Source organism: Talpa europaea, assembly GCF_964194135.1.
Source record: "Talpa europaea genome assembly, chromosome: 3".
NCBI classification, from domain to species: Eukaryota; Metazoa; Chordata; class Mammalia; order Eulipotyphla; family Talpidae; genus Talpa; species Talpa europaea.
This window is the reverse complement of record NC_140069.1, coordinates 6628124-6653191: the sequence shown is the minus strand read 5'-3', so window position 1 is coordinate 6653191 and position 25068 is coordinate 6628124. Positions and strand designations below refer to the sequence as shown.

Sequence of the window (25068 nt, the reverse complement as noted above, 5' to 3'; positions counted from 1 at the left end):
CCAACCAACCAACAGGTAACACAGCCCCTGCTCGCTCTCGTCCCACCAACATTTACCACCGTTTACTTCAGAAAAAGAGCCGCTGCAGTGACCCAGCTCTACCTTGTGCTCCAGGCTGGAGTCTTTAAACATCAGTGAGAAAGGCTTGATATGCTCTCTTCTCAATTTATCGCCACTCCGCAAGTCGATGGTATGTTCTATTCTCTTGTTAATTTCCTCAGGCCCAGACTGGACATGCAAAGCTTGTGCAAGATGGTTTGGAAGTAGATTTATTGAATTTCTTGTTAGGGCAGCCAGAGTCTAGGGGGAAAGCACATGCAAACACAATAAACCTGCTAGTCCCCTTTGGATTAAAAAGAAAAATGCAATGTTTTTAGATCAGGTTGCATTGCAAACGGTCACAGCGTTCCATGCAGTTGTATTCAGTGAAACCTACAGCAGTTGATCAGGTAACATTTGGTTTAGAGAAACACAACCTGGCAAAAGACCACATCGAAAGGGACGCTTTCTTTTCCTCTATGTAGGTGCACTGAATTCCTTTGGTGCAGGTATTTGGAGAGCTGTCAGCTTGGAAATGGTCATCTAGGATCTTTCTCTCACCAGGCACAACCCTGGTAGCAGAGGAAGAGAACTCAGACAGATGACAAAAAGTAAAATATGCCTGAAAGTCCACAGATACTTCCACCTCCAGATCCCACATTTTAGTGGGGTCTTCCTTAGTGGTGGTGGAGAGACTTGGGGTCCATGGCTTGCTTTTATTTATTTATTCGTTTTTGCATTATCATGGACAGATTGCAACGTAGGCTTCGTAAAGATTGCTAGATTTTTACACTCCACCAATATGTTTTTCCCCATAGACCACTATATATCTATATGACCATATAGATATATGTGTTTCATTTCCTTTAGGCCAAAAATGCAAGCAGCTGCAGTCTCTCACCATTTCACACAGTTAAACAGCACAAGGTGGGGAAGGAGCAGTCGGCCTCAGTGGTCACTGGGAACAGCTGGAAATGGCATTGCTTATGGAGACACACCGGATAGGCCGGGAGTCACCTCTTGGCAATTCAGCTGCAACTGACAAGGTCAACTGGCTGGATCTGGCCAAATGCAATGCTTGCTCCAATTTCAGACAATTTCTCTGGCCAAAAAGGGCAAATTGGAGCAGAAGGGCTGTCAGGACAGGAATGCTCATCTCATACCACAAGAGATTTCCATGGGGAGAGACACAGGCTGCAGTGCACCTGTGGAGTGGGGAATCGAAGCCCCTTGCCCTGTGCATATATACTGTGTCCACATCTCTCCGTCAGTCTCCCAGTGTGGCCATGCTAAGAGCCCAGGAGATGAGAGGGAGGAGCCGTCCAGTGGCAGCCTGTGGGTGTGGACAGGGTCTTGGAGCCTCCACCAGAACCCTTCTCTCCATGAGCCTCAGAGAGATGTGCTCAGGAGCCACCAGCTTCTCTACAGCTGGGGCAAGTCCTCTGACTTCAGAGGTAGGGTCGCGGGCTTTGACCTTGTGGAGCCTTCTAGCCCACTCTAGAAGGGCTCTTTCTCTGGTCCAGTTGGACCCTTCATGGAGATAATCAATGCAACCTAAATTCTTCTAAAGAATTCTATAGCAGGGCTTTAGCATGGGTAGAAATGACTGAAACCCTCTTCTCCAGTCCCAGGATAAGGGAGGGAGTTGCATGTGCCACAGGAGAAAGCCAAGTAGGTGCTCTCACGGTGCCAAAGTGGTTCATTTCAGCTCTGAGGACCAAGGATGCTGCCACAGAGAAAGAGACAGATGTTAGGGGGAGGTTTGGCAGGATGAGTGGTGGAAAGATGGGTTGGAAAAGAGAAAAGGAAGCAGGGACCAATGTTCCAGAAAATTGAAGGACAGAACCCATGCAGGGCACAGGGCTGGAGCCTTGGGGATGGTATGCTTTGACAGCAGCATCCCAGAAGGCAGAGGAGGTTGCACAGTGTCACTCCTGTTGACTTCTTGGGTGGAAATTCTCTTGGAAAATGAATTTGGAAAGTGACAAGGTGGAGTTCGCTGTTCTGGAAAAGGAGGTGGCAAGGGAGGCTCAAGCTGTCCTTGTCTGGCCATATATTCTGCCTTAGAGAGCCCAACATGCTCCCTGACTAGGGAGTGGGGCTGGACCTCATGAGTATCTCTACGAGTATCTAGGTACATTCATAGTTAACATTTCTAGCACTCTGTAATCGGAGTTTTTCTTTCCTTGAACTAAATTAACCCTACCTGCTCAATCAGCCCCCTCCTGCTGTCAGAAGCTCTTAAACCTTTGGATTTCAGGGGAAGGGAAGCTTCAAAAATATTTGGGGTCCTGATTTATATAAGTCACAGCAGCAATGGTAGCAGCAAATAACCTCAACTATAGCTCTCTAGTTCATAAAAGACATTTTTCTTCCCAACAAGAATGATATAATTTCAGAACAAAAGCTATTTTACATTGAATACATTTAATTCAAGGAATACCTCTCTGCTTTGTTCTCATTTTACTCATCTTGATGGTAATTGGTGAAAATGTCATCAGGGAAAATTAGAAATTGATGTTGCTTCCTGTATGCCTATGCCATTGACCATTGTTGTAAGGAAAAGACTAATAAATCTCCTCTCAGAGCTTCCTTACCCCTCACAAAATTCTATTGTTCTTTGGTGTGCCTGTTTCAAATGAGAGAGAAATTTGGAAGCCCTCTCTTTCATTGGTGCCATCAGGTTTTGATTTAGAGCTTGGAAGACTTTTGCTTCAAAATATCGATGATGCTGAGGTGTAGAATTCTTTTCTTGTCTAAGTAATTCTTTTTATTCCTTGTAATATACTCCTAATATTTTGTGCAGGTAGCCCATGTTCAGTGAGGCCTTTTCTCATCATTTGCCTTGTCATTACAGAAGACAATTATACCTGTTGTTTGGCCAGCAATCACGCTAGTGCCTAATACCTTCAGGACATAGGTGCTCAAGGAAAGACCAACATCAAATCGAGAACTTCAGCAAGTTGGAATTAGGAAGGCAGAGCCCTGCTTTCACTTACCCCACAATGCACTGCTGTGAAGCTTGAATGACTTTGGTGCAACAAAACCACTTTGCAATAGTCTCTGATAGCCCTTCCCTTCATTAGTAACAGCTGCAGAGATTTGACCACATGTTTACTGTAAACAAAGCAACGCTACCAAACCCCAAATCCATGCCAACAGCTTTGGTGGTTCATGTGTAAGCAGTATAAGGGAAATGTGTAACAAGTCTTGCGTGCTGATTTCTAGTTATACTCAAACAAGTTACTTTACATAGAATAACAGCTTCCCTTTTTTAACTTATAGCACCAATGTGAGTGAGATTGGGATCATGTTAAAAACAGCATAAACTTTCAAATAAGACTCCAGCCTTAAATTGATCTCCAGAATGTTGAGCTTGTTCCTTTCCATAGACAACTTACTTGGCTAGAGAACAGGAAAACAAAGGATGAAATGGAGGAAATGGAAATGTCATGAGAGTAATTGCATATAGTATATATATGATATACATATATAATTGAATACATATTCTTGAATAGGTTTATATAAATGTATATTATATTTCTATATACTAATATATTATGTGCAGTTTTACATTTACTCTAACTGGTATTTTCAGCTATTTGATTTTCAGGAAGTCCAACTGCAGCAACAGTGTCAGGAGCTATTGCTGGTCCTTCTTGTCTGAGTCTCTTCACAGAAAGACATTGCAACCCAGATATGTTTCCTAATTAGGATCCATGCCTCCCTCAGGCATCTGAGAAATCACTTCCTTCTCCACAGGTGCTTCAGACAGATTGAAGCTCAAACGAGAACAAGAGTCCCTTCTGAAGCCAAGTTTCTGATCATAGGATCTTGTCAAAGACTCTAGGGGTTCTGGTGAAATATCACATGGGGTTCCTGGCATCCTCCTGTAAATTGCATTTGAGTGGGGGTGGGGGAAGTCATAAATCCTCTTCAGTTCATCATTTGGTTTTTGACCAGAAGTTTTTTCTTTGGGAATCATCTTTTCTCTTTGTCCAAACTGAAAACCTGCTTTTCTTACAGGTCCTATCACTTCCTGGATACCCTGAATTTGGTATTCCTTAGTCAGCTTGTTTCAGCAAATAAATTCTTCCCAAGGAGATTTCAGGCTGAAGGGTTATACTCTCTAGAAAAATCCAGTTTTGCTGAGTCAAAAACACTTTATCTTGTGTGGAACAAATATTCTAATCTCACTCTCTCTGAAGCATTCCTATAGACACTGTGAATCAGCTTACATAGTTTCAGCCTTGGAGTTCAGGGGAATATACCATTCCTCATCACAAATGATCCTATTTAGTCCTTCCCCATGAAATATGTTCTGAAGAACAGAGAATGAAGGGATGAGTCTTGATAAAATGGTACTGCAGACCAATCAGTTCAGGATTGTCTCTTGTTGAGACAAGGAACTTTGTCTCTTTCATTAATTTGTCAAGTGCTTACAACAATGCCTGCGACTGAGTAGCCATTTAGTACCCATTTTTTGAATGGAAAAAAAAATCCTGTCTCCTCCTATCAGAGTGGTACAATTCACTGTCTTTGCTCAAATTACCTCATTCATGTTTTGTAACATACCACTTGGAAAACAATTCTCTAATCACTGCTTTGGTCGGCCACTTCTACCAAGTACCCCTGATTCTGGTCTCTGAACAAGATCTAATTCTCTCTCATCATAGCCACCTTCTACTGTTCTGGGCTTTCTCCCACTGTTAATGGCTTTGACGTCCCATACATAACTCCACAGGTGACATAATTTCTACATTTGATACGATGCTGTCTACACTGTCTACACCTGCAGTGGACTACTGCACAGAATAAGACCCAATGCAAATGACATCTGACCTTGAGCTAGAGCCCAGACACATGGCACAACATGAATAATGCCTCCCTCCTGTCCTGTTTTGGAACAATAGCCTCAAGTCTGCATGTCTCACTGCCCATTAAAAGCCAATTCAGCCACAGCTTCTTTCAGGAAGTCCACTCTGAGTTCACACTTATCCTCAGCACAGCTGGTACAGGGTATATTTTTATAATTGACTAATTGTGTGTTTGCCTATCCTTATAGGCTCTGATCCCCTTGAGGGTCATACATTATATTTTATCCAAACCTAAACCTCCAGCACCTGGCATATTTTGTAGGTTCTTAATAATTATATGTGGAATGCATGCATGCATGAATGAAAGGTTTAATGACTTCATAAGGAGTTTATGCCGAGGGCATTATTTACAATCTCTTGCTAACAAAACTTCCTTTATTTTTTTCCTATTCCTCCCCAAATGGATTACAAATTTGGGAAGATTCTGTTTACCAAATTGCATTTCTTATATAAAAGTAGCTTATATTTATACCATTCAATCAAATACTTGGTTTTTGATGAGCAGGAGATAAAAGGCAAGACCACGATAGTTGACTGTAATCCCAGCCAAGGGCAAGAGTATGATGCTTGTCAGTAAGAGGTCTTCAGGGGCTTGAGACATAGCCAATGCTGCCCCCAGTACAGTCTCCCAGTGCTGCCTCCAGGGCACCAGACGTCCCAGACCAGAGAGCCAGAACTAGCATCTCTGGTGGGACCAACATCTTGGTTATTGTCTGCTTGAGAGCTTCCCTCTGGCCACCTTGAGGCCAAAGGTTGATGAAGTCTTTGATGCAAGGCCTGATCTTTTAGGTCCTCCGGGTGGCACACATGGCAATCTTGAGATCTGGCTGTCATTGAGGTTCACTGTGTGGGCAAGCTTGTTGATTATTTGGAAAAGATCTAGAGAGACCTCACAGAGTGGGCTCAGGGTCTGGCTGTGGCCTCAGCCTCCTCTGCTGAGATGGCTCAACTTTCCAAGATGCTTCTGGTTTCCAACCTCAGGCTGGAGTCTGCACTCAGAAGTGGTTGGGGCCTGTGGCTTCCTCAAGCCCTCCTGGGTCACCCCACTGTCACTCCAGGATCACACACTCTTGTTTTGTTTTGTTTGGATGAGGTATGAATGAATGGCCAACCATAAGTCTAGGTGACAGAAGAGAGCTCTTAGTAGGGGGCCTTGGAGCCCAGATAGAATGAACCCGAACCTTTTTTCCAGGTTAACTTTCAGGTTAACTCAGGACAAGTGGTGTCTGACTCTAATTCTTGTCTGACTCTGTCTAACCTAGCCTCTAGGAGCTCATATGGGATTCCTTACCCTGATATTATCCCTTGAGTTCCTCACAAAGATGCCCGTCTCAGTTGGGAATATAATTGTGCCCAGTCATTACACACTTGAGTCATTTTTCATCAAAAAGAATTGTTAGACTTCTGCAAAATTAGCTGGAATACGACTTGGCATATCCACTTAGATGTGGTCGCTGTGAAGCCACTGGATTTGAGGCAAGCAGCCAACTGAATGTTCAGCTTTCAAAATATCACATCCACAGTAATATGTAGGACAGATATAAATCCAGCACTGACCTCATCTCAGGCTAAGGGGGGGGGTGAGTAGGAGGGAGGGGCAAGCCAGGGTGGAGGCTACTCAAGACCTCATCCAGGAGTTGGGCAGAGAGACGCAGGCACGTTAAAGGTTTGGGGGCTGCAGGATAGTGTAGTGAGTCAAAGTGCTTTGTGCTGAAATGTCAGAAGAGAGGAGACCACAGTCCATGGACCAAATGGCCTTGGGTAGGTTGTCTGGGGAATTTCAGTTCAGGAAATGAGTAAACAAACATTTATCAGGACATCCGTTACTCAGTTTTTTGGTGAACATCAAAGAGGTAGATTTTTCATAAATGTCAATATTACTGAGAAAATGAAAGTGTGTGTGTGTTTATATGTAAGTGTGTTTCTCTTTCTCTGTTTCCTTAGCCAAAATTTGGGGAATACTGAATATAAGCACTATCTAAACTTTTAGCTCTTTCAGGTTCTGAAACAATTTTTCATTTAGGAATATGAACGAGGTATTGTGAGTTGCTGATACATTGCTTGTGTTTCGTGTTTTAAGCCTGTTGGCCGAGTTTTCTCGGATACCTACTAAACTACTTACTAATTAAATTCAGTTATAGATGCTTTCCTTAATTTGGTTGCAATGGAGCACCACGTGACTGCCTGTCAAGATCTAACCTTTCCTCCTTTTTACCAGGTGGGGAAAAGAAGAAAGTGCTGAGATTAGAGTCAAAAATGTGATGTCTCTGGGAATTTGTGGCTTCTGCTTTCTCTTAATCTAACTTCTCAACCACACACTTTTCTATTGGAAGTGTCTAATTAACTTAACTTTTCTGGGCTGTTATTATTCCAAGTTCCTGTCTCTGAGTTTATCCCCGTATGAGCTCTCCTGTGTTTCAGTCTTCCCAAGTCATAGAACCCTGGGGCTGCCACCATACACGATCTTCTTATGGTGTGAAAAGATCCTTTAGGAAACTGAAGGGGACAGAAAAGTCATCGAGAGGAAAAGACACAGCTGAATTTAGTGGTTCATGACCTGGAATTCACAATAGCAGTTTAAGGATCCGAGAGATGTAAGAGAACTTTCAAAAAGTTGCATCTATACCCAAGATATGACCAGTGGAAATACTCTTTGATCTGAGGTGAAGTAAAAACAAGCACGCACGCAAATAGCCAAGATGAGGCTGTGCAGGCCACAGAAGTGTTGTGCCTGTGCTCTGGGCTGGAATGAGTCCTGAAAGCCACAGTCCTCATGGCCTTGTGCAGTGGTGGTGGGTGTGGCGCATGTACACAATCACTTTAAAAAAATGGGGGTCCACATTCATTCACACCAAATGCAATATTGTTTTCAATGAAAAACCTTCATACCTGTGAATTGCACCATGTCAAAGCAGTAAAGGCAATCCTTGGTGGAGAATAGAGCGGGGAATCTTGTAACCAAAGCAGAAATTGACAAAAAAAAGGTTGTGAGCCAAATCATTGGCAAAATTGGCATCAAATTTGCAAAAAAATTAAATCTTAGTACTTTGTTTTCAAAAGGAGAAAATAAAGTCAGGAAAAAAATCCACATTATTTTGGCTCTTTTGCTTCCAATCCTCACACATTTCAAATACCAGGCATTTGTTAGTTCCAGTTCCTCAGGCCATCGTTCTGTGAGTCCCTGAACAACTGCTCAGTCCCTCAGGAAAGCAGAGCCCACCTAGTTTGTTTTGCAAAGTTTCAGCCAGTTATCAGTCACAGACTCACAGCTGCACACTGTGCACTTGCCAAAGGAAATGCTCATTCCAGATCTGCGGTTCCACACGAGTCAGAGTCACACACTCATCTCTGATTGAGCTCCCCCACCTCCGTCTACCCAAGAACTTCAGAGAGAGGAAGGATGATTAGTCAACGTTAATGCATCAGATTGTCTACTTAATCCACTCAACGCTCCCTGGAAGGCTTCAAATCCACTTGTCTTTCTGAAGAGAGTGAAAAACCAGATCCTCCAATGACACTCCCTGGTTGAACTCAGCTGCTATCTTCAGCATCAGGGCTAAGGACAGCCCGGGGGGGGGGGGGGGGTCTTGTTAGGAAAAACTATGTCACCGTAAGAGCAAAGATTTATTACAGGGGAGTAACCAAAACTCTCTATGTTTTCCACCCCAAAGCCTGCAAATATCCCATCAATGAACTTCAAACCTTAATCAGATGTTAAATAGTTAAAATAAATGAACTATGCAGAAAAATTGGCCTGTGATTTCTGCCTAATAAGACTGATCATGGACAATTAGATAACGGCAGTTTATGGAGCAGCAGTAAACTCTGAGAATACGCCTCTCTCTTCCTGGTGAATACCCGGAATTTCAGACATTTTTAGGGCTGAGAATTTCAGGCCAGAGTTCTCAGTGGGGAAAGAGAAGCCTCTGCTGTGAGCGGTGCAAACCCAGGTTGGGATGGTGGACTTGCCATTCCCCTCGACCCGGGGCTCTGTTCCCTCATCCTTAGGCTAATCTGTTTGTCTGTGGACCTGGACAGTCACATCCTTCGGCAGATCACTTCCATCACGTGTCCATCCCCCACAGCACTGTCCAGCAAGCAAGACAGCAAGGTGCAAGCTGGGCTGTTGACCTGCTTGTCATACCGACAGTGGGAGCTCCTTGGCTCCATCAACTCTCTTCTCTAGCTCCATCCCTAGCAGCTAGCACAGAGCCTGGCAAATTGAAGTAACTCAGTGAGGAGTTGGCAAATGAGCAGCTGAATGAATGAGGGACCAAATGAACATCTTCGGTGGACGGTGTCCAAATTGGATGCGGGAAAATGAATTTGAACTTAGAGGATTCTTTTAAAAAACAAAACACCCGGGCATTTGTATGTGCAAAAAACGGCTGTGCCCCTTAGCTTGAGTCTCGTTCTGGGGAGCAGAAGCAGAAACATCAGGAATCGATGTTACTCAAGAGAACCACATGATCGTGTTGAAAACAGACCTGCGAGAAGCAGAGGGTGCTGATGTTTCTAACCAGGCTTGGGTGTTTATCTCCACATAATCAAAACTCAGTTGTCTAGACTGCCGAGGGGAAGGCGGCCCCATTCCATCCATCCTTTTGTTGTTGTTGTTGTTTGTTTTTTTTGTTTTAAATCTTATTCTGAAGTTGATAATAACATGTTAAGACAGTTCACTAGCGTAACGGTTATGTTGAACACTCCAGGCTCTCAGGAAGCTTTATTCCTGGGGAATTATTTGCTCCTGACTTTGGATGGTCAGTCACCTGGTGCAGGGGCCACATCAGTGCAGCCCCAGACTCCCAGCATGCACCAAGGCCGAGGAGCGGAATGGGGGCAATGCTGAGCTGAAAGGAAGTGGCGGGACCATCCGTCCAGGTCAGTGCTGCTTTTGTCCAGATGAGAACACTGAGGCCCAGAGGGGTGAGGGGGCCGCCCATGGCCTGGTACTGGTTATGCAGACATCAGGGCTATCCTTCGGTTCTCCTGAGCTCTCCCCACTACCCTACGGACAAATTTTGGTCCTGCAGAGATTTGCCTCAAGATCACAAGACTCACAGCTTATAGGACTAACTGATTTACTGGGGTCCTCAGCTTTGGATCAACTTGAGGGTTTTAATCAGCAAGTGGATCCCATGAGAATTCTCTTTTCTTTCCATGAAAACAGGATCTAAGAACCCAGCGGGATGGTGAAAGTAGAGGAACCTAAATATATTCTTAAATCCCGCTTTGCAGCCTGGCCAGCTGCACTCCCATCCACCGTCCTCTTCTTGTCTCAACATTCTCCAGCCAAGTGGGACTCAGTCAAATGGCCGAGAGCTTGTTTTTTCACCAGGTAGACATAGGAGATGGGCCAACTCATGCAAACCATGGTCACATCAGGATATTCAGGGATGAGATTCTACCTGGTAGCAAAGAATTGGCTGGAGGAGAATCTGATCACTTCTTGGAGCTTTTACAAGAAATTTCTAAATATCCCTGGTAAGCAAGTCATACATCTTCATAGGGTGAATGCGCGTGCGTGTGTGCACACACACGCACACACACACAATCTATTAAGACCAACTAACCTGGAAACAAGGTAGAAGGTGAAAACCCAGCATATATCTTCAGGCTACAAAGGGGAGGCGGCACAGCCTAAGGGTCTTTGGAGAAAGTCACCACTGGGTTCCAAGGTCAGCCCTGTTTCCTGCTGCTGCCTGTCCTTCAGGGAATGAATCAGTCTCTCTCCATCAAAATTTTCTCATTTACAAAACAGGCACTTAACACTTACCATGTAAGATCAGTGTGAGAATAAAATAGAAAGGAAGTGATTGGTGCTCCCGACATGGTCCCTGGCCCCAAACTCTCTACTCTGTCAGCCTTGGGGAAGCCGTGGACAGTGTATTCCAGGTGACAGCACATTCACTTTTAGTTTTCTTGCTTGGCATCTAGGTATTCTATGTATGAGTCCAGTCTTCATGGTGCATAGATTAACTTCGCTCTCGTAATAAAGGCCAGAGTCAGGATCTTGGGTAGAGGTGAGAGAGACACAATGGACATAACACATGTGTGCATCTCTCCAGGTAACTCTTGTTAGAGGATGGAAGGAGTAATAGACGATGCCTGGATTCTGATGCCATCATCAATGTGAACGGTGGCCGGGACAGGGAAGACTTCACAATGCACGAGGGGTGGATCCCAGGCCCTTGAAGGGGCTTTGCTTCTGAAAGGGTAGCTCTTGGCATCTCTCTTGTCACAAAAATTAAGTTAAAATGATTGATTCCTCATACAACACATTTTAGAGCAACATAAAGCCTTCACCCTTGAGGAGCCTCTTATAAATCATAAGTCTAAGATGCAGTTTGTCTGACAAGTCCATTTCTGGCCCCTATTATCCATTCTCCAAAAGGCAGCCAAAGTGAGCCTTTAAACATCTAAATCAGATCATGTCACTGCCCTGTTTTAAACCTTTCTATCACTCCCCCAACATCCCAAATCAGCCAGACCTAGAGGCTCAAAGCTCCCATCACCATTCCTTCATCTCCTACCCGCTTCTCCCAAGCTCAGAATGCGCTGGCCACTTGGTTCTGTTTATCCTTGTAACACACCAACCTTTTTTTCCAGCTCAGGACCTTCGTATTCGCTGGTTCCTCCGTCTACAATGCTCTCCTCTTCACCCATCTCCTGTCCTCAATGCTCTTCTCCTGGTTATTTGCATGTAGGGTCCTGTCAGCCTTCAAATCCAGTTTTCAGAGTCCGAAGATCCCATCTGCAGCAATTCTGTCTGCTTCCTGGTCATGCCTCTCTTTCACAGCACTTACAGGTTTTGGTTAATTGTCTGAATTCCCCTTAAAAGATAACCTGGAGGCAGGGACCAAGTCTGTCTTCTCATTACTAGATCCCCAGCATCTAGAATGAGTGTCTGTGAAATAATTGTATGAGCAAGAGCTGAAGTCCGCAAATAGATTTCAGCTTATAGCATAAAGCCAGAGGAGAAAATATGATTACTATCAGGGCATTTTTCTTAAGTCTTTGTTTTCATCCCAAATTTTGTCTTTATGAAATTCAAGGACCATAGTGATGACTCATCCACAACTGATACCTAAGCTTTCTGGAAAGTTCCATTTTCACTTCTGGTCTACTTCACCTATCTACTTCTACTTTGGTAAACTTAATTTTGATTATAAATTGCTTGCCTTATGTTTTTCTAACTTTTATTCCACACAGAGTCTCAGAGCACAGGGAACCTCACTGGTAACGGGTTTCAGACTCAGGGAGCCAAGATGTCAAATCCATGGGCAGAAGAACTACACATGTTAGAAGCCAGGGATGCAAACTCTGGGTGCTGAGGGTATCTGAGAGCAACCTGGACATCAGAACCCAGAGTGAGTTGAACCAGCATTTTTCACTCAATGGACATAAATGTAAGGGGCAGGGAAGATGCATAACATCAAAACCAAGAGATTGTCTTCAGGCTTAGACAGGAACTGGAAAACTCACATAGGGAGCAGAATCCTGCCTTCTCTTACTCTTGGAAACCATTGGCAGACTCCTGAAATGGGTAGGGACAGGGAACAGAGGAGTTTGGGGCTTTTTGGACCCAGAGCTCTCTCTTATCAACTGACAATCTGGCTTTCAGCTTCACCACATCATTCAGTTTTGATTCTTCCTAATGTAGTTTTCCAATCCAATTCCCATTGGCAGTTCTCAGTCTTCATATTGGATGTCTTGGTTACACCTGATGTTTATGATCATCCGCTCCTTCTCAAAATTCTCTGTAGGTTTCCATGACACCACATTTCATAATTCTCTTCTGACCATGTTGACTACTTACACTGTTTCTCATGGGATCCTCACTCTCTTTCAGCTCCCATGTGGTGCTCTTCTGGTTGTGTCATGTGCCTCCTTATTTTTTAATATATATATATCCCTGATGGTGATCTCCTCTACTCTCATAGCTTCAACTAGCACCCAGATTCAAATCCCTTGTAAGGGTCTTTTATGCCTGAGTTTCAGAAGTGTGTATTTAACAGCCTTTTGGATATCTCTTCCTAGATTTCTCCCAGGCACCTCAAAACATTGTCCCAACTGAATTCCTAGCCTTCCCTATCCAATCTCCTTCCACTCCAGCATTCCTTATTTTAGGGAGTAGTTCTACCACACATCCAGCCACCCAGTCAAAGATCCTAAAAGCCAAACTTGACTAGTTCTTCTCCCTTTCAACCCATATCTATCATTTCATTCATTCATTCATTCATTCATTCATTCATTCATTCATTCTTCATTCAAGAAACTGCATTGAATCTTGTTACTTACCAAGTATTGCTCTACTTGCGGATCAGCCAATGGTAAATGAAGAAAGTATAATTCCTGTCTTCATGAAGCATATGAACTTCTAGCTGACCTCATCCCTACAGTGTTTCTTTCCTCCACCCCTTCTTTTTTTAATACTAGCAATAGTTGGCATATGATAGATGCTCAATTAATCTTTATTGGCTGAATGAATACATGAGAATGTAGCTATCTGAACATCTACTGTCTTTATGGCACAGATTATGGCACAGCATACTGATGCCATTAAAAATCAACAATAACAAAAAAAATAAAATATTTCTCAGCATACATTATGAGTCACTAGAAGCCACAACATCTGTCTAATTTAGCATTAGTGCATTTTATTTGTGTTATGCAAATAGTCAGATGGTCTGTACTTCCCACAGGACTGATATGGTGTCTGGCAGAGCACAGGCCCAGCTTGACCAATTTTGATCTATTCCAAGCACACATTATGTATCTGAATTACACATTGGGCGGGCTGACTCTAGAGTTAAGTGAAAGTGCAAACTCCAAGTGCTTATGACCATTTTAATCAACTCAGTCATTTCTGAAATGTTATTAGTGTTTCTTTGTGCTTTATGAATATCAGCATATATTTGCTGGCTTTTAAGTATGAAGACACCAAAATAAATTGAGATTGCTCATGTTAAAGATGACGCATGATGAAATGGGTTGTACCCAGTTGAATCTCAGGCATTGTAGGAAATACATGGTGTTTAAACACCAAGAATGGTAAACTTTGACTAATACCAACATCTGTTATAATAACTATTTGATGACATTAGCAGATACTTTAGGAAATCAGCAAAGCTAATTCTTATACAATTTTACCAGCTCAATCAATCATGGGATAAAACGAAGCATCTCCCCCGCCCCTTCTTGGTTCTCAATTATGAGTAGCAAGGTTAGGTACAATTGAGATTAGAACAATTAAGAATTACTCCTATTTCCACAATCACCATCAGTGGAAAGACCAAACACAAAAGGAGAACAAAAAACCCAGGCGCAAGAAATGTAGGCAGTTACTGAGATATTCAGGGTGAGGCATGCACCTTTGGCTCTCTAAATAACCAACATTCAGGCTTACGTTAATAATAGGCAGAGCAAACAGACAGGGTACTATCAGCTGGTCATGCATCTACTCCTGGAAGTATAATAGATCATTATTTTTTAATAATAGCAAATTCTACCATATGCACCAATTGAGGAATGGAAAAAAACAGGCATTGAAATTCGACAAGTTATTCAGGCACAAAAATTTGGGTGAAATTAAACACTCACTAAAGAATAGTGAAGGACAGACTCTTGAAGGCATGCAGGTGAGGTTCAACCTGCAGCTTTCCCTGCTAAGATCTTGTATTGTCCCACCCAGGCATTGCTCCACAGCTCCTTCACAGAGAACTGGGAGGAAGTTGAAGTGAACCTGGCCTCAGAGTGACCCATTAATCTTTCAAAAGTGGAAGAAAGAGGGAAGACTTTGGGGGTATGTTAACCTTTTCCATTTTTAAATGTATTTAAACAGATTTTCTTATCTACAAGTTAATGAGAAATACTCAGTTCCATGGATTAAAATGATTAAGCCAGATATATTTCCACAAAACCCCAGATATCATTAGTTTGGTTAATTCATTGTGCTCTCAATTTTTGCTTAGTGTCAGAAACTGTAAGTTTTATGTGTATTTTGTGTGCGTGTGTGTTTCTTTAAAAAAAAGTATGAAGAAGATGCCATTTGACTTACATGAGTTCAATCCTATGTGCCTACATGGCTAAAGGGAAAACCTTTATCAGGGCTGGTGATTTTGCCTGTCCTGTGAGGAGCACATCTCTGAATCCACCCTGGTCCTCTGTAAGGACCAACCTCAGTTTTCTAGTGCCCGTTGGAGTCTTAGATCTCACTGGGATTAGTCTGACTCCAGTATTAAAACAGTAATTTTGTTACTGGTGATTTATGTACTCCCTTTGTACAACTATCCCTCCAATAAGATGCAAAACCACACTATGAAAGAATAGAAGTATGTGGGCAGCTTTGAAACTACAAGCTATTCCTAAATGCTCTAACCTTTACCTTGGACATAAATTCAACATTGCTGGTGTTGAATTTATATTCCAAAATCACAGTATCCTCCTGATTCTAAATTTCATAAGACAACACAGAACTCCTGTCCAGCCAACTATCTGAAAATCAGCATTCTCAAGGACCTGACCTTCACCTTTTTTGCTAGTTTAAAAACACCAGGTTTATCTTTCACAACATGAGTAATTTCTTTTTTAGCAAAATTGTAATTCAGCTTTGCATGACATTTATTTTTAGCTAAGTTAAAGAAAAGGAGAGGGTGTTGAGAACCTGCTGGTATTTCTGGCAGTTCCTAGAAAATTGCATACATAGGTTAATCATGTCCTGAGGTGATATGTTTAATTATTCAAAATGATGGTGCTCAGTGGAGAAAAAGTTAAAAATGGATTGATTTTCTCTGAGGCGCCTGGGTTGGAGATGTATGGGAGCACGCATTTGTGGCTACCCAGAAGAAGGAAGCTAGCACTTACATTCTGTTTCCCCACGATGTTATCGAATGGCAGTTCAGGACTCCAGGATCCTTCTGTGAATGTGGCCCCACTGTTTCTCCTGTCAGAAGAGCTCACAGACTCCTTGACAATGTCTTCAGGCAAGGACAGCAGACTCTCCTCAGGCTGCTTAATTAAGTAGGTCTCTATATTATGCTTCCTCAAGAATTCGTTCCTCTCTTTACCATGACCTTCTTCCACATTATAGTCACCATTGAGGCAGTCCAGTGTAGCTTTAGAAATGTGAATTCTCCTGTGTGCACAAAGCATAGGTCATTATATATTCCTGTCCTGGCCAGTCCTGTGTTTTGTCCTGTGCAAAGCCAACATCAGGACTGCACATGATACTGTCATGGCATGTTCTCAAGAACAATATTGTTCCCATAAAAAAGTGGGAAGAATAGAAGAAAACAGAAGCATCAGCCAATAAGCAGTGTAGCACTGACTTCATCCCAATAGACACTGCAGTCTCTGATAAATACAGCCTTATGGAGCCACACTTTAGAAATTATTTTGATTTTTCTTAATCCCAGCAACCTTTAGGAATCAGTTTTTCAATAATGTTGATTATATTGGAAAAACAAGTTCCACCAATGTTTCTAACCCAATGACAATTCTTGTTCAAATCACCATGAAATAACAGTTCTCTTAGTGTCACAGAACTTATCCTATCATTTCAATTGACATATTTGTGCCTGTGTCTTCAATCTTTGTCTCTATATATTTTTTAAGAGAAAGGCAGTTATATAAAGTCCCCAGGGCTACATGGAAGGTCATTTTGGAAAGCCACTGTCATATGCAATTTCCCTCTAATCTGCATATGTCAAGAGAACAGAGAACAAAACTATGAACACACACAAAGGCTGGCAGCTGGCTAGACTCACTCACAATGCAAGCCACTCATTCCTGCACCAACACTGCCACTATAGCTCATGATTCCAGGTTCTTTTGTTAGCAAAATAACAGATGATATCCAGGGCCTTAATGATCAGAGTTGAAATTCACAATTAAGTTTTTCCAAGAAAGAATCTTTCTGTCCTCAAAACTGTCCTACTCAATCAGATTCCTTATTATGCTATACTGAGATTTGAGTACACTATCCTGGTGCTTATCAACATGGGCTCTTTGGCCAGACTTTTTGGATTGAAACCATAGCTTGACAATTTGCAAGTTGCTTTACTTTTCTATGAGTCTGTTTTCTCACCCATAAAAATAAGAAAATTTATAGAACCCATCTCTTACGGTCATTGTGACTATCTTAGGGTTGATTTGTATAAAGCAGTTAGAGTGCATGATACATTTACACACTACAAAAGCACATTAAAAGTACATTATTAGGAATAGTCTCAAAAATACCCTTGTGTTCACATCACTTGCTTATTACATGTTTACTTAAGGCATGCAGGCACAACCTAAGTTATGAACAAGACCACTAAGGTCTCTCTGCTCTGGACTGTGTCATGTCCAAGCTCATTTTTGACACTTCTCTGCTGTAGAACCCTAAGCAATCTCCAGCTGGTCAAGAAATTGGGATTTCTTCAAATGAGAGGGGCTATTCATGCCTACTAAACTCTGAACAAGCCATCCTCTCTGCCTAGAATGCCAAGCCCATGTCTACATGACAATTTCCTATCCCCCAATTCAGCTCAGAAGTCATGTCACTAGGCCCTAGTGTTCCCTTGGGTGAATGAACAAGGTAAATGATTTAATACTTAACATGTAGTGATTCCAGAAACAATACATGCAAGGAAACAATGTTTTAGAGTGGCATTTCCAAATGCATGCTACTTTTACTACTATCTCTACTTCTCCCTGCCATCCTTCTAACCCATCTTGTTAAATTCCTGCTTACAGAGAGAATAATTGGCTGCAAAAGACATGTAAAGAAACAGAAACTAAAAACAGTGCTTTTCTGATTAAGGCACATTGTACGTGCTTTCCAAATAAGTATCCCTATATGTAGTCATTGATTTCAAGGGTAAGCCATTAACAAGAAAAGCATATCAAAGATGTCTCTCAAGAAATGTGATGAATAAGTTCAAAATATCATCATGATGAATTCCATTGATACACGGGGACTCAGTAGTGTTGATCTAGAACAGAAACATTCTTTGGCCTCTCATGACGTGGGTGCCCTGTCTTCTTTTTACATAGAACCCAGAGTTAGGTGTCAGAAATCTGCCTTCTCTCAGTCAAAACAAAAACTCCTGGAAAGGTTTGGTAACTGAATTTCTTCTAAAATAATTAAGTTAAATACCAACCCATTAAGTATTTTCTCTGGATTCTGCATTTTATTATTCTGCTGTTAGTGCTCAGGGGACTAATATTTGCACATACTAAATCAATACTATGTTTTCTGCAGTGAAAGACATCTTTACTTTCACTTATTACTGATTCTTCTGCTGAGGTTCTAATGAATGTTTTGACAGAAACTAGGTTTTCAATATCCCTTTTCAACCTGGCTACTACTTCGAGCTTTGGAGGAAGGCATTTGTGGATGGGCTTCTTGTGATTACATTTCCCTCCAAGGAAATGAGTCAGTTCTCAGTCAATATTGTTACATATTGAATGTCAGGTAAATCTGACATTTTCTGTAATTTTAAATGCCATGCTATACTATTGATAGTAACAGTCATGTTAATAAATAAGATCTAACAATTGGGTTAGACCCTGCAGCTGTAACACCTACTTTGCATAACTGTTATATTGTAGCCAAAGGCATCAGGAAATGATTGGCTTCATGGATTTTCTCTTATACTTTCCATTTTTCCAACAACTCTGGGTGAGAGATAATTTTCCTCCTCATATTGCAGATGGTGAAACTGGCCTGGGGCCAATGAGCAAGTAGGTAGTTTAAAGTCATATTGGCGGTAGGTGGCAGTGTGGATTAAGACAGGACTTTACTTCCAGGGTCTTTCCAAGACCCTGCAGCTGAATCACTTGGTGCAATCACCACAATGAATATCCACTGAGCACGGGCAAAGGGCTTCACATGCTTAATCTTAGTCAACAAAAGCCCCCGAACAGTGGTCCTCAAAGTGTGGTACCAAGGCCAGTCACATTAGTATCACTTGGGAACTTCTTGAGGGGCAGTCTTGGGTTTTACCCCAGACATAACCATCACAAACCTGAGTGTAGGCCCAGCCATCTATGGTTGAACAAGCCCTCGAGGTGACTCAGATATAGGCTGAAATTTGAGAATCACTCTCTAGGAATTCAAGGTTCAGAGAGATTCAAGAAACTGACTTAGCCCCCACAGCTGCTGTCCTTAGCAAGGAAAGGATTTTAATCCAATTTTGTATGTCTCTGGAGTGTGGACCCCCAACCACGATGCCCTTCCTTCCTTCCCTCCGCCAGGTGTTCTATGCATCCTGCTACGTTCTGGGGACAGAGCAAGGGCCTGGAGATTTACAATGAAAGGACAATCCCAAGCAAACTGAACTGACAGTTTGACAATGGAGGTGATAATGTGCAGTGAGCGCTTAATAGCTGTGTTTATTATTGCCAGGTTTAATTTATTTGAGCCTCAGTGACTTCATTAGAAAAGGAAACCAAAATTGACTATATGAGAAGCTCTAAGATCAAACAATGTTTTGTATTCAAGGTATTTATCCAACTTTAGTGCATGTTACGTACTCCATACACATTGAAATTTACAGCTTCCTCTCTCATTGAAAGGGAAAGCCCAGTTTATACCTATGTGAATTGTTGATTGGTGGGAAAGGGAAATACCAGATTTTAAAAAGCTGAAAAATATAAACTCAAACAATCTCAGACCATCGAGGGTTCTGAGACAGGGTCTGTATTGTGTCGTTGCTGCAGGTGGGACCACCGTCTGCCTACGTGGTGCGGCATGCTGTCTAGAAGACCGAGTGCTTTATGTGCCCCTTCTCCTTGAAACCGGCTTTTTTGAGGTTCAGTGTTTTCAAACCAACTTCATAGTGCAGAAATAGGGAGTGAGATTCAGGTATTTGCTCCAACTTTCATAACTGGTAAATGGAAAAACCATGTTTCAAACTTGTGTTCCTTAGTGTGATCGAGAACATTGGCTAAACTTGCTTCCAGACATTGGAGCAATATCTTCCACACCACCCACGTTATGTCCTAAGTTTGCAAAGGGAGTCTACTGAGTAGATGGCCATTTCTCATTTGGCTATGCTTTCAAGACAGAGGCCTGGACACTTAGATGGATTAGCCAATTGGATTGTTTCAAGTCACCAGATAGTTACTTGAAGGAAAATTCCAAGAATGTAGGGATTTAAGAGACCCAGCAGTGGCATGTCAGGTTTGCCGTAGTTTTCAGCCTGCATGGCAAACTCGTGACGACAGATGTGTGACTGACATGTGGATATCACGGCAAAAAGTGCTTATACTCCTGGCTCTGGAGTGTCCTTGGAAGATTATCTGTGGTGGACAGTGCCCACTGAGCAGACGAGAAGACAAACTCATGCAGGAGGAACATAAATTCCCAGTGTGTCATGTCATGCATATTACCATCTTTCCTGTTGTAGTGAGAAACTCAGGGCTTGGAGGAGTGCAATACTGGGTGAGATGCAGATACAGAGATGACAGTTATGTTGGCACTGAAATCACATGCCAAGGGCTGTACATGCTCTATCTAACTTGCTGAAGATGACAGAGCTTACTACAGGGCAGAGTGGAAATCCTCATTTCTCTGATTCCATCTTCTGTAGTCTATTTCCCATAATATTATGTTACCTTATATTAAATATAATTAGCAAGGAAGTATGGCAGAAACCATGGAAATGTGACACTAAAAGCAGGGTTGGGGGATGGGGAAAGGAATATATTCAAGTGCTTTAATCTTACTTTTCCATCCATCCATCCATCCATCCATCCATCCATCCATCCATCCATCCATCCATCCATCATCTATTCTTTTATCTATCGATCATATCTATCTATCTATCTATCTATCTATCTATCTATCTATCTACCTACCTACCTACCTACTACAGAAAGTTGGTACAGGTCAATGATTCACATATATCCAAAATCTTCTTCAGCCCAGTTTGTATAAGCCGAACCTTCATTTCAAGGTTCAACAAAGCTTTCCAGGCCACTAGTAAATTTGGATATTTTATACCCACTGGCCTTGCCAGTCAAATTTAGAGAGTTAAGATAAGAATTTAGGGCCTCCCTGGATGGCGCAGCGGTTGAGCACTGGGTTGCGAAGCTGTCTGCAGCCTCTGCAGCGCCGGTTCGATCCCCAGCCGCCAGGCGAGGGTCCCACATGGCGCGCAGACCTCTCCTGCCGCCTGCTGCTCCCCTCAGCAGTGTACTTCGGTCCTTCTGCCTGCTCTGCTCCCCGCTCTGGCTCTGGTGAATTCTCTCACCCTCCCGCGCTTCTGACTGTACCCAGTGCTTGTATAAATAAATAAATAAATCTTTTAAAAAAAAAAAAAGATAAGAATTTAAGGAAGACTAAGGGCATACAGAAGGTCAGTAAGCTTAACCGTGGTTGCTCATGAGAATTGCTTTAAGAACTATAAGATAGATTCTGCTTTATGTGAATCAGCATGGAGTTTGGACACTAGCATCTCTTAAATCTCCTCCGCTGATTCCAGTAAGACGTCAAGTATAAGAACCAGTGCTTTGCAGGGTTGGGACCTGAACACCTGAGTGTTGTCCCACCAGCTTTGGTGTTTATGATAAATTTCACTACACTTTTGGGACCAATATTTGCAGGATAGTTTAATATTCTATCTTCTACTAACTTGCTCATGGACCTGTACCTCTGACCTCTGCACAGGGGACATCTAGCCCCACAAGGCGAACAAATGACGGGGCTAAGCAAGAAGAAGACTTTGCTTTTACTTACCCAGGGATTCCTCCAGATTCCAGTTTGTTTGCAATGTCCACGTCCCAAGACCAGACATCAAACTGCCACTTCCGCAAGCCCAACACGCCACACAGCACTGAGCCCGAGTGGATGCCGATCCGCATGTCAACATCATGCTTTGTCCTTGACCGCACATACCTATTGATACAGATGAAAGGGAGACACAGGTGTTCCATATTATTGATCCACCATCCAGTCACAGACTGGGGATTCCCCTGCCCCGCCTTGTTCTCGGGATTTTGCTTGGTGCCCAAAGTTGCTGCTGGTCAAGCTAAAATGTCGTCAGTCAGGGGGCCTCTCACCAGGACAAAAGTCTTGGTATGAGGATATCTGCTGAAAACAGCAGGCAGACTTTATGGCCAGATTAGCATAACCAGCTAAACCACCTTGATAGGAAGGCAAGTGTAAACAGGGACTAGGGAGAGGATGTTTTGATCAGCAGCAACAATGGAGTCCCACAGGCAACAGCCCCTACTCACTACCCCCAGCTTGTGCCAGACTATTATGCACCCTGAGTACACATTCCCTCCATACATTCCTCCACAGAGTTGCCCACCTTCCCTGAATCTGACCCCCAATAAATGTGAGACTGGCCAGGGGGAAGGTGCTGCATCTCCATACGTGTGAGCCCCACTAGGTCTCTCTCTCTCACTACTTGGAGTTTGAGTTGTCTTTCCTCCGTCCCTCACAACTCCCAACACTGCTGCCCTGTGAGGCGACAACAGACCACAAGGCCAAAATTGATATCCTTGGGCCCTGGCAGCTGCCCAGTCTTGCCCATTCCATAAATTCAGCTCTTGCCCACGCAAATGCCACTTCTTCCAAGAAGCCTGCATGGATTCTCTGATAACTGGAATGTTCTTTTCTTCCTTCCAACTCCCATAGCCTTCTAGCCAAACTTTTAAGGGCCTTCATCATGCTTCTTCCCAAACTTGCTCTTCCTGTGACCCTTGTCTCAGAGAATGGCAAGAGCATCTTTCTCTTCACATTAGTACATAGACCTGGGGTAGACAATACATCTTGAATCTCATTGCATGCTCCACTTCCAGCCTTATATTTGCATTTTTATTCTGTTTTCTTCTTTCCATTCTTCCCACCAACATAGGCCACCATCACGCTTCAGCCTGTGGTCACCACCTCAGCCTGACCTCCTGCATCGCTACCACTAGCACAAATGTGACCTTGTCACCCTCTTATTCCCCTTTTAGACTCTTTCCTCCTAAGAGCAGTGGTCTCTGAAGTAAGGAGTTACCATCCCAGGCTGAGCTGAGTTTTGTTTTAACTTCCATCCATAGCTTTTATTTGTTACCTTGAAAAATTTTTACCAAAATTTGATATGTGAGTTGACCTTAGTGACCTTACAGGGTCCAGTGGGTGCACCCTCTGAATGTGAGCAGGGAGGAAGCCTCTTGAGAGATGAGGAGGACTCTCCCATTGGAGGATTTCCCCAGGGCCCACACATCCCTTCTTTACTTCTAGAGTATTTCAAACAATTTTAATTTATGAACTAAATGATGCCATTCATATAGAAAGAAATTCAAAGGGTGGAATACTTTGAAAATGCATAATTAGAAAAATCTTTGCTGCCACATAGATGTTCAGTGGTTACCTTACTTTAAAATGTCTAAAGGAGTTAACAAATCTAAAGATGATTAATCTATTTTTCTTTGACAAAAAAGGTAAGTGTTCCAAATTCTCTGATTTTCTGTGGTAACAGGTCGCTGTTAATATTCCCTCTGGCAAAAACAAACTTGCTTAATTGGTTTATCCAAGCTGAAATGGATGGTGTAAGGAGTGAGAAAATAACTGCTTTTCATGAGAAATTCATGCCCTGAAGTGAGGAATCTGAAAATGAGGCTTTGGAAATGTTTCCATTTCTTCAGGGAAATGGTTGTCAAACAAGTTGTATCATCTATCAAAATTCTCAGAGCCACACATTTGTGAATCTGTTTTAAAATCTTTCAAGGGAAGAACTTGGGTGGGGTTTGAAACAATTTGTTAAAAATATAAAAAAGTGGTTGCCCTCCAATGAGGGCTTGTAAGAATAATCAGAGAAGAAAATCTCTGACCGGACTGTACAGAACTTACGCAAAATTTAGAAGACACGGTAGCAAGCAAATGTGCTCCCAGGATCTGCCTCTCTTTATAAGTAGAGATTTAGTTTTGATAGTTAGTACAACCAAGTAGCAAAAGAAATGAACCTGAAACCTGAAGTTCACATTGCTGTACTAAACTACAAAGATTTGAAAGAAAGACTCCATTATATTCAAACCCACTGCTCTTGCTAAGATAAGATGATAACAGAAAGATTTTTTTTACTGTAATTAAATTAAAATTTTTAAACATTATTTCATTCACTGCTAATCTTTAAAGTCCACATGCCATATATATATATATATATATACTGTATAGTACAGCTTACAAATATGTGAATATAATTAATAAAATAGACAAATTAAATGCATAGTGAATCTTTGATAAAAATGAAGCATAGAAATATTCAAAACCCACAATTATGACTATCATTTCTCATGCACACATTTGACTCCAGCCAACAAAACCACAAGGATTGTCTGAACCCTGTGTTCCTCCTCTGTGTGGAATGTCTATTCCTTCCCTGTTAAGATCGCCTACTCATTTTTAAGGGTGAAGTTTGGGTATAATGCATGCTGGGAAGCTCTCCCAGTCTAGGTTACATGTCTTTCTTTCTTGGTGTTCCTTTAGCATATGGAGAAAAAACTGGGCGCTGTATTCTCATCATCAGTCTCCCCTAATGGATTCTAAACTCATGGAGGTGAGGGATTTTGCATAGCTCACTGTCAGATGCCCATCTTAACACTATATTGAGTCTGAAACTTTGTCAATGATCAACAAATGTTTATTGAATTGATGATCATTGGATGAATGGGTGTCCATTCTCACCGTTCATGTTTCTACAAAGCTAAGCTCTTTAATGAAGAATTTTAAAGAGTAATAATAAGTAATTCATATCTTTCACAGACTGCAGCATCCATGCCTCACCTGCAGTAAGACTTAAAAATATGACCCTCCTCTTTCTGAATAAATAAATGAATGAGTGATTCCATGTACAAGTCATTAAAACAAAATCAAGTTGTAGTGGGTTGAGAATATAAAAACATTGAAATAAAATATTAGGAAAACTGTTATGGATATTGGAACGATTGCTTGTAGGAAAGTATGGGACAATTTTTGTTTCTAATGAAGATTCTAGTTTCCAAGCACTTGTTTTAATTTTCACTTTTAATTTAAAGACTATATAGTACCCTTTACCCACTGGTCAGGAAAACAACTGAGGTCATTTGAACAAATTCAATAGGACAAGAGGAAGTTGTTCTAAATTCATTTCATGAACAAGTTACTTAACTTCGCTATGCCTCAATTTCT

At 42.1% G+C, this 25068-nt stretch overlaps 1 protein-coding gene across 3 annotated transcripts in view; it reads right to left on the bottom strand.

Moving 5' to 3' along the window:
- The window catches only part of ADCY8 (adenylate cyclase 8), a gene marked incomplete at both ends in the record, with an annotated part of 164780 nt that overhangs the window by 59633 nt on the left and 80079 nt on the right, over positions 1-25068 (bottom strand). For 2 of the 3 annotated variants that reach the window (XM_084230786.1, XM_084230787.1), the window contains 3 exons: positions 103-300; positions 15783-16053; positions 21643-21801. In XM_084230786.1, coding sequence (XP_084086912.1) covers positions 103-300; positions 15783-16053; positions 21643-21801 — 628 coding nt within the window. The remainder of the gene's footprint in view (positions 1-102; positions 301-15782; positions 16054-21642; positions 21802-25068) is intronic. The other variant, XM_084230788.1, reaches the window with a different exon arrangement.